Consider the following 11,415-nt stretch of genomic DNA (forward strand, 5'->3'; position numbering starts at 1 on the left):
TGAACACCACCAGCACCACAACATGCACCTTACTCACAGTTACTGTACATAACCAGCACCACAACATCCACCTTACTCACAGTTACTGTACAATACCAGCACCACAACATGCACCCTACTCACAGTTACTGTACAATACCAGCACCACAACATCCACCTTACTCACACTTACTGAACACCACCAGCACCACAACATGTACCTTACTCACAGTTACTGTTCATAACCAGCACAACATGCATCCTACTCAGTTACTATACAATACCAGCACCACAACATGCACCCTACTCACAGTTACTGAACACCACCAGCACCACAACATGCACCCTACTCACAGTTACTGTACAATACCAGCACCACAACATGCACCCTACTCACAGTTACTGTACAATACCAGCACCACAACATGCACCCTACTCACACTTACTGAACACCACCAGCACCACAACATGCACCTTACTCACAGTTACTGTACAACACCAGCACCACAACATGCACCTTACTCACAGTTACTGTTCATAACCAGCACAACATGCATCCTACTCAGTTACTATACAATACCAGCACCACAACATGCACCCTACTCACAGTTACTGAACACCACCAGCACCACAACATGCACCCTACTCACAGTTACTGTACATAACCAGCACCACAACATCCACCTTACTCACAGTTACTGTACAATACCAGCACCACAACATGCACCTTACTCACAGTTACTGTTCATAACCAGCACAACATGCATCCTACTCAGTTACTATACAATACCAGCACCACAACATGCACCCTACTCACAGTTACTGAACACCACCAGCACCACAACATGCACCCTACTCACAGTTACTGTACAATACCAGCACCACAACATGCACCCTACTCACAGTTACTGTACAATACCAGCACCACAACATGCACCCTACTCACACTTACTGAACACCACCAGCACCACAACATGCACCCTACTCACAGTTACTGTACAATACCAGCACCACAACATGCACCCTACTCACAGTTACTGTACAATACCTGCACCACAACATGCACCTTACTCACAGTTACTGTACATAACCAGCACCACAACATGCACCCTACTCACAGTTACTGTACATAACCAGCACCACAACATGCACCCTACTCACAGTTACTGTACAATACCAGCACCACAACATGCACCCTACTCACAGTTACTGTACAACACCAGCACCACAACATGCACCCTACTCACAGTTACTGTACAATACCAGCGCCACAACATGCACCCTACTCACAGTTACTGTACAATACCAGCACCACAACATGCACTTTACTCAGTTACTGTACAATACCAGCACCACAACATGCACTTCACTCAGTTAATGTACAATACCAACACCACAACATGCACCAAACTCAGTTACTGTACAATACCAGCACGACAACACGCACCCTTCTCACAGTTACTGTACAATATCAGCACCACAACACCCTACTCAGTTACTGTACAATACCAGCACCACAACATGCACCCTACTCACAGTTACTGTACAATACCAGCACCACAACATACACTTTACTCAGTTACTGTACAATACCAGCACCACAACATGCACCTTACTCACTGTTACTGTACAATTTACAACAACAAGAGTGCAAACCTACATGTACATGTATCCAACAAGAATGTTGCCGCATATGTAAAGATTATTATATTCATGAATATGTAAAGTAATTCACCAATAATTTCACAGTACATGTATTTCACACTAGCTATTACTGATCACCTTGCAGTAAGTTGATGAAATATAATGTGAAATATTATGGGATTAATGTTCAAGAAGAAATCTGTAAGTCGTAACATATGGCTATATCCCAGCTTTCATTCTAATTGTTCATGAAACTTATTAAAGTCTACATGTAGCACTATTAAAGCAAGAATCTAATTGAGCCAAAAATTCACAAGACTAACCCACAATAATAATGGAAGTTACATATACTGATTAGCTCATGACAATTTGTTCCAAATTTTGCTAGCCATGTGATTAGAACAGATAACCTGTTTGTATCACATGACTGTAATGTAGATCTCTATATAATGATCATATCATATGTTCAGGTGTATACTGTCACAGGTTTAGTGCATGTAAATGTAATTTTCATTGTCTTTGTTATCTTGCACTTTTGATAAATCCATTAAAAGTTGCATGTACATGTATGTGTACACCTTCTGGGCCATGATTAAATTTACATGTGTATGAAGTGCCGTTGATTAATAATGCGTTGTACTGGCATACAGCCCAAAGCTAAGCTGAATGTTCCTATATGATAATGCCCAACTTCGATCATGTAGACTTTCATGTGGACAATTTCACTAAAAAAAACGACTCAAACCCAACCTCATTTCTGCTATCCACTGATTCCCTAGCACGCCAGAAATGTAATATGTCAAAGCCAGCATTGGTAAACCATCTATCTAATATCTATCTATCTCACAGTAATCGCCATTTAAACTTTCAAATCAGACAACTCAAACCAATGCCTGTTGTGTTTGGAGTTTTTTTTCAATTTCGGGCAAGGTGATGGGCTGCGAAAATTTTATCCTACCCAATTCTCTTTAAGACTTGCATGCCCTGTAAACAGAATGTTGGGTGGGCTTGCTTTTGGGCTATCTAGCATACAGGTTGTTTATTCATCTGTTAATATACACTGATATCAAGACTATATATTTACGTATACTCTTTTCTTTTAATCCCATGACATGTATCAGGTTTACATACATATATATATATAGTATTCTTTTTAGTGCATTCCTTTGGCATTCCTAATTATTGAAAAAGCAAAAAAAACATCTTGTACTGATGACCATGTAAATGCAGCTTGTGCGCACATGTACATGTATTTTCCACACTGACCTTAACTTAAACTGTTCTACTGTCACTGCATAAACAGCACCCCTTTTTCTCAAGGTGAGTCAAAAGACTTGCTTTGTTTTCACACATCAATGTACCATTAAATCTTAACAATTAAGGATCAGAGACATTTTTAGGCAAGGTAGTACTGAAAGCAATAAAGCCATGACACATTGTTCAGCTGTACTACAGCCAAAACATCTCGTACTGTATGTGCAATGAACCATAAAACTGTACAGCAGTGAGCCTGGCCTACATAAGTACACCTGCATAACTCTATCAGACCATAACAGTTTACCTACAGTACATGTTAGGGCTGTGGAACCTGCACCCTACAAACCCAGTCTATCGTGACAAAATACATGAAAACCTATTTGTCATGTAACTTATAACTTACAACTTATAGCTTATATACAGTAAAATACAGTATTTTAATAGGCCCTATATGCCCAGTACAAAAACGTTTTTTTATTTGAAAAATGTATGGTTTTTTCTTAAAAGAAACATAAACATTAGGGTGATGGAGAAATGTTGCTTAATTGCTAACCATCTGTATGCTTCGTAAATATTTTAATACAAACTTCTGCATGGAAATGTTTCCATGGAACCAGGTAAGGCATTAACCATGATATGGCATATTAATTATTATGTCTGGTGTATATATACTTATTGACATAGATGACAAAATCTGAGTTTTTGATCACTGCAATCTTTCAAACATGTTTGGGCTAGCGCATGTGTTTGGGCCCTTTCTACGGTTCAAAACTAACAACACTGGCCGAAGACACCACTTGTTTTGTAAGATGGAGCAAACCATTCTATCTGACATCCGCCGTCTATCACTGCTATTATCGGTAATGACATTACTGACAAGTCAGCAAGGCAATTTTCATTCAAAAAGTTACTCATAAGAACTTACCCAAAACTGCCCGCCGCAAAAGTCTTCAAATCCTGTTGCCATTTGACTATGCGAGTCACCTGTTCACTCCTCCAGAATAAAAGAGCTCCGACTGTCCCAGCTATTCAACTCTAGCAGTGTTTCATCACGACTGGAAAACTGCGCCGCTTTTCCTTTAATGACACAGCAAATTTGTCACTACGAATACCATTTGTCATTTGTAAACAAGCCCATGTAAGTGAACAGTTGAGGGCATGGATGTTCCAATTCGCCTCGTTTACGTAACCACTGGTTGTAGTCGACCTATTTCTTTCTCCGACTATGAGTTCGATCAGAGAAGTGTATTTGCCCCCCAGTTTACACCAGGCTGCACGTGGTCACTAATTTGGAAGTGGTGGTGGGGGGAGGGGGGGGGGGGGGTCGGCGCGGGGCTCAAGATGGTCAACACGATTGGTGGACCTGTACATACCGTTATAGGCACATACTGCAGCAGGTGTACTTACCGCATATTGTCTTTGGACCAGAACTTATCATTCATCATGCAGATGTGATGTTTTCACAAACAACAAAATTGTCTATTATAAATGACAGCACTATATACGCAAAGGTGCTAGGTTTATGTACTTGTTAACTTGGTGTTCTATGCTGTACTCAAAGATTTTTCACTTATATGACAGCAATTCGTATTATGGCTTTTGGAAACCAGCTAGGGAGCGGCCCTGAATAAACCACTGCCTTTTGGCAAGGAACTAACAAACTTTTCCACATTTGAAACAGGCTTTTTTCCCTGGAGTACCATAGAGATGTGTGGTTAACTTTCATGTCCATCTAAATGTCTAACAAAACAGTGACCTGTTTAGAAATGAGGACACAGAATCAGGAAAACTGCTGACACTCAAGTATACATGTAGAGCTCAGTTAGTTAGCGCGTTAGCGCAGCGTAATGACCCTGGAGCTTTTAACCAATGCGGTTTCTGTGAGTTCAGATACGGCTCCCTCTCCGGCCGTAAGTGGGAAGGTCTGTCAACAACCTGCGGATGGTCGTGGGTTTCCCCAGGGCTCTGCCTGGTTTCATCCCACCATGTTACTGTTTTGTGGAGTGTAATCAGGGTGATTTCTGTCCATGATCTGTTCTTTGTGACGTTTGTATGTATTGTTGTCTGTCTTAACTTCACAGTTAACAGGTCCTTCTCGATTAGTTACAAGTCCTGGTAACCACTTCCTTCCTCTGGAATAATTACGAACTATCACTGGATCACCAACCGTGAATTCTCTCATAGCCTCTTTCCTTTGAAGAATCGCATATGTCTGTGGAGAATATACTCTGCGGTTTATGTCCGAGCGGATTAGATCCAGTCGCGTGCGTAAACTGTCGACAAGAAACAGTTTTGCTGGTGATTTGCCGGTAGTGACAGTGGGGTGAGTTTCGGTACCCCAGCAGGATGTTTGCGAGGTTCCAGTGACATTGTGTAACGGTTTACTTTTGAACTGGACTTCAGTGTTGCAATGAATCGTTCTGCTTGACCGTTGGTGGCAGGATGATACGGTGCTGACCTGACGTGACAAATATCATTTGTCACCATGATGTCATTTGTCACCATGATGTCACGAAATTGGTCTGACATGAACTGTGGACCGTTGTCACTGACCACTTGCTCTGGTACACCGTATCTTGCAATAGTTATTGCAAAAGTTCAACTGCTCTCTCTGTGGTTTTAGAGACAGTGATAAAGGCCTCTGCCTATTTCGAACGTGCATCAACTATTACAAAGCACATTTTGTTTAGAAAAGTCTAAATGAATACTCTTACTCTTTATCAGGAAATGATCATCGGTGTAAAGCAGCTGGGGCTGGGTTATTTCGGATACTAGGGCAGTCCTAACAGTCTTTAGCTAAATTCTCTAGGCCATTGTTTATGTTTGGCCAATATACGCAGCTTCTAGCAATGGTTTTCATTCGCACGATTCCTGATAAAATGCTGTGTAGTTCCTCTAACACTCGTTGTCTCAGTTTGGACGGAACAATCACTCGAATTCCTTACATAAGACATCCTTGATTGATTGATTGATTGAGACTTCGTTACGCCTCGTGTAATACTAACGTAACTCTGGGACATTCAGTGCATCCATTTAGAGATGTCAAGTAAACACAACATAGCATACTGTCCTTCCCAGCAGCCTTTTCTAGCTCTGTAGTGGTAACTAGCAGTGTCTCTTTCCTGGTCAAAGAGAAAACATTTGCTTCTTTGGCTCCGGAACATTCACATCCAGTAGTAAGCGGGATAGTCCATCCGCGTTACAGTGATCCTTCGTCTTCTGTACTCAATGGTGTAGTCATGGTTAGCAAGGATGAGCGCCCAATGAGCGGCTAGTGCAGGTATGCCAGTCTTTGGTCCAACAATTGAAACAAATGGTTTGTGGTCAGTCACAAATGTAAATTGACATCCAAAGAGGTACAGGTAACTGTGAAATTTCTTGACACCATACACATGGCTTAACCCTTCACTTTCAATTTGGGCGTACTTTCTTTCTGCTTTTGATAGTGGAAGCAAAGGCAATAAGTCTTTCATCACCGTTAGGCATAACATGTGATATAACTGCGCCTGTAACATACGCAGAGGCATCACATGCTAATTGTACTGGAAAGCTGTTGTTAAAGTGGACCATAACATTGGTCGAAGAAATCATAACTTTGACCTTCGCAAATGCTGTCTGGCATTCCGTTGTCCACTTCCATTTACTGTCCTTGCCTTGTGTTTGTTTAAGATTTCGTACAATCTAGTTTGTGTGTCTGACGGTCATATTTTATCGTGTTTGCTGTCTGGCCAATTCAGTTTGATGTGTTATAGCCATAAGCAGTCAAACAGTGCGTGCGTGTGCATGTTTACATCAACATCATACAATCTTGACATTTCACACTGACCTTCATACATCACATCAACATCAACCATACCTAGGGGTACTATTTGCTCCCCTGTATATGTACGTAGCTTGATATTACATTTAGTGGGGGGCCTCCGTGGTTGAGTTGGTTAGCGCGCCAGCGCAGCGTAATGACCCAGGAGTCTCTCACCAATGCGGTCGCTGTGAGTTCAAGTCCAGCTCATGCTGGCTTCCTCTCCGGCCGTACGTGGGAAGGTCAGTCAGCAACCTGCGGATGGTCGTGGGTTTCCCCCGGGCTGTGCCCGGTATCCACCCCACCATAATGCTGGCCGCCGTCGTATAAGTGAAAATAGCCTTGAGTACGGTGTAAAATACCAATGAAATAAATAAATAAATATTACATTTACACCGATTCAGATGGCCAATCTTACTACTGTACATATCATAAGACATGATGCGACAGCAGAACCTGTATCTAACTCCATTTTAACTTTCTTGCCTTCAATATTTACCGTTTACCCCATATTACATCATCAACCTTGTTAACATTCCTTCCAATCATGTTAACTGCACATACAGGTTTGTAACCTTCCTTTAGATAATTTACATGGACATCTTCGGTGTCAAATGCACTAACCATTTTGTCAGAGTTAACACATTCATTAACTTTTACATTGCTGTCATTTTCATTTACGGTTGTTTTCTTACACATAACCTTCCTCTGTGATAATTTTAATGCAATTATCCTCGCAACCAACATTACCATTGTTCAACCATTTCATTCCAAAATTTGTATTGGGTGTATCTCTAACAGGTGCATTTGATTTTATTAGTTTTATTATTGTCATCTGCACTTTCTGTATCACTGTCATTGTTCACATAGTAAAATTTCCTTTCAGCTCGTCTTGGACGGCTTTGACCTCCGGTTGTCTTCTTGTTTGTTGTGACAAACAATACAACTGTTTTACACTACATCAGTCACATGTTTTATTTTTGTACCAACAGTCGTCCTTTGAATGAGATTTCCCTGCACAGCATGTGCACTGTTGTTTCATGTTAAAGTTCGGTCTAGTACGCCGCTGACTTCTCCTACTTTGGGTTGACATCTTATTGACATTAGACTGGGCTTTGGATTGAGCTGCACCGCGTCTTGAGCTGCATATTCCATTGACGAGGGAATTTGCACCGCTTTTTTACAGGGAAGTTCCGTTTCAGTTAGTAAGGCTTTTAGAATCACGTCACAACGGAGTCCGCACACTAAAGCGATCGTGTAGAGTCTCAGTAAGAAAAGTTTCAAATTTACAGCGTTCTGTAAGTCCTTTCTATTCATCTATGTAAAAAGAAATTGTCTCCCATTCCCACTCGTTGGCAGAAACGGAAACACTCAGAAATAACTGACAGCTTAGGTGACAAACGCTCTTTCAACATGCCAATAATGCAAGCAAATGTATCAGCAAGCCTCTTCAGTATTTTGTAAGTTTTTGCTCCATCAAACTAATGATAACGGATGTCTGACGTTTCTTCGCTGATGCCATTGGCAAGGAAATACTGTTGCATTCGTTTACATACGAAATCCAGTCCTCATTTCCCTCGTCAAATGGCTCAATATATCCTCTTGATGGAATTGAGTTCATTTGTTCCGTATTACACAGCTGCTTATCTCTTACTGATCACGTTTGTTCCCTTTGGCACTGCTTCAGAATCTGCAATAACCTGCTAAAACATCCCATCCTCGTAGCCAATTTGTTATGCCTCGGTCCGTAACTGGAATGAATATTAGGATGGTAGTAGTTTTCAGCAACACGTGACAACAGTTTTGGAGGCACAAACCGGAAGTGTCTTTATTCCCCCAGAGTTAAAGATAACTTTTGACTCTCAGTTGAATCTACTTATAACCTATATGTAAGACCATGCTAATCTAAACCTAATCAGCAACACATTAGAATCGGCTTTACATCAAATTACTCACTTGTTTTTAGCCACTTTTCCCAAACATGTAAGACTATATTAATGGCATCAAATCAGTTACAAATGTAACACCACCTAAGCTCTGAGTAAGCCAGCCAGGCCCTGAGCAAGTAAAGGTATATTCGAAGGCTTCCCTCACCATGGCTCAGATTGAACCATTACCCGAGGTGTTATTCTTGTAACAAATATCAGTAATTGATGGAAGACATTAACATCTTAAACACCCATGGTTTGGGCCAAAATTAAAAACAGCTTTGTAGAATCAGCTGCACAGACAATGACTTGTGCTTAGGGAAGACTGTGACATTTTGTTCATGCTTGTTCCCTATCTGTAATAATAATATATAGCGGTAGGAACACATACTTGACATATCGCCTTAATATCAGTATTTTAGCTAGTTAGCTTGTGCCAAAAACGGCTTAAGGGTTTAATGCCAATTAATAAATTAAACACTAAAGCCAGACATTATTGCTTAAATTATATTTATCGTCTGCTTGTTCAAGCCCTTCATCAGCATTTTCTCCAATTTTTTGAGGTCGCAGTGGATTATGTACCATTGGTTATGGAGGACAAGCGCTCATATAATCCTTATCTTAAGGTTTCAAGCAAATGGTCTCTTATGCTCCAAGGATACGGCTCATGAGACTTATTCCATGCATATATCTTATGGTTACCTCTCCATCTCCAAGGTTACAGCTCAAGAGATTTATTTCATGGCATATATCTTATTGTTACCTCTCCACCTCCAAGGTTACAGCTCAAGAGACTTATTTCATGACATATATCTTATGGAGGGGACCTCTCCACCTCCAAGGTTACAGCTCAAGAGACTTATTTTATGGTATATATCTTATGGTGGTGACCTCTCCAACTACAACATTACAGCTGAAGAGACTTATTTCATGGTATATATCTTATGGTGACATCTTCATCGAAAAGGTTACAGCTCAGGAGACTTATTTATCTGATGATGACCTCTCCATCTCCAAGGTTACAGCACAACAGACTTATTTCATGACATATATCTTAGGATGTGGTGACCTCTCCAGCTCCAAGGTTACAGCTCAAGAGACTCATTTATCTAATGATGACCTCTCCACCTCCAGGGGTACAGCTCAGGATAAGACTGATTCCATGGCTAATATCTTCACGTTTAGAAGTTAGAGTGACAAAACCAGATTTCCCCATAAGATGAGATAGTTAGTATATGATAATCATATCACATACTAACGTGGGCTTTATTTGCAAGTGGATATTTACAATGAGCAATGACCAGCAGTGCATGTGTGAGCACTGAACAAAAGATAAGGATATTCATATTTTACTGCATTGATTGATTGACTGGAATTTAATGTCAAAATCTATACACCAGTTTTACAGGTAGAAAAAGAAGACTGCCTGGGAGTAAACCATTGGCCTATGGCAAGTATCTGACCAACTCATGTTGACCAACAAGATCCTTAGAAACCCCACAGTCATGACTTGCACCCCCTTTTTCTATTGATTTTCTAGCGTATTAACATGACTTAACTTCTATTTAGCAAGAAGTGCTTACTAAATATTCGCCTACTCAAAGTCTTTTTTGTGAAAAAAAAAAATGTTACAAAGAAAATAAACTTTTCACAAGCAGAATTTAGACAGAAGTAACTTCCAACAATTCATGCTTCCATGTCAACCACCTTCAGCTGACCTCACACTCAGACTCGCTCAAAGATGAAGGTATGTACGTAGCTTGGGTTTTACATCATACTTAACAATTTTTCAGGTGGTCATTAGGTGTGTGGACAATATACTGTGGTCTTCTTGTGGCAGGGCAAGTCCACAGAGACAGAGGTAATGGATGTAATTATAGCATAATCTGACACAGAGTACAATTTTTACTTGAGAATCTTTACAAAATAATCGTGAATAACAATTCCTTCAAAAGTCCAGGCTGGTTAAAGTAAAAGAGAAAGCAGTCATGACAGTCCCTGTCAGTGCGACCCATGCACTACAGTTAACAAGTGTCTTGACCCAAGGCAACAGTTTGATCAAGCTGAACCACTTTAGCAGTAAGGAGTTGACCAGAACCTCTGCTATATCTGTGGTGAGTATGAGCATGCTATTTAGTCCGGAGAAACTGTTCAATGCTAGTGCTGAGGTCCCTCTTCCATGCTGGTGCTGAGGTCCCTCTTCCATGCTGGTGTTGGGGTCCCTCTTCATGCTGGTGTTGGGTCCCTCTTCCATGCTGGTGCTGAGGTCCCTCTTCCATGCTAGTGTTGGGGTCCCTCTTCCATGCCTTGGCCACTTGGCCAACAGTTATCCTGATGGCACATGTAGTTCAGGGGTCACTGTATCACTATATTTCAGGTGGCACTGTATCCTGGAAGTTGTCAGGATAGCAAAACCACTGTAGTCCAGGGGTCCCTGTATTACTGTAGTCCAGGGGTCATAACACCACTGCATTTCAGGGTCACTGTACCAACGTAGTTCCAGGGGTCACTGTATCACTGAAGTTCTGGGGTTAGCCTACCACTGTAGTCCATGTGTCATGGCACCACTGGAGTCACAGCGCCACCATGACCCCAGCACTGAGCTAGATCCACTGAACAAAGCTAGCCACTATACCACTTTCATACCACTTCTGAGCCATGCTCATTTCATAATGGGACACCCGCAACCAGCTCATACTATCTTCTCTTCCAATCACAGTGGATGATCAAGTACTTCACTGAAATGATAATTTCAAACCATGTTACATTCCAGACACCGTCCTTACAGACAACCACTTTAACGTGTGA

At 41.2% G+C, this 11,415-nt stretch overlaps 1 protein-coding gene across 1 annotated transcript in view; it reads right to left on the reverse strand.

The window, feature by feature from the left end:
* LOC135475604 (multidrug resistance-associated protein 1-like) overlaps positions 1 to 3,928 on the reverse strand; it is a 51,657-nt gene extending 47,729 nt beyond the window's left edge. The window contains exon 1 of the mRNA XM_064755532.1: positions 3,806 to 3,928. Coding sequence (XP_064611602.1) covers positions 3,806 to 3,847 — 42 coding nt within the window. The 5' untranslated portion in view covers positions 3,848 to 3,928. The remainder of the gene's footprint in view (positions 1 to 3,805) is intronic.
* Between the last annotated feature and the right edge of the window lie 7,487 nt (positions 3,929 to 11,415).

Source organism: Liolophura sinensis, chromosome 9 (genome assembly GCF_032854445.1).
Source record: "Liolophura sinensis isolate JHLJ2023 chromosome 9, CUHK_Ljap_v2, whole genome shotgun sequence".
In the NCBI taxonomy this organism is placed as follows: Eukaryota; Metazoa; Mollusca; class Polyplacophora; order Chitonida; family Chitonidae; genus Liolophura; species Liolophura sinensis.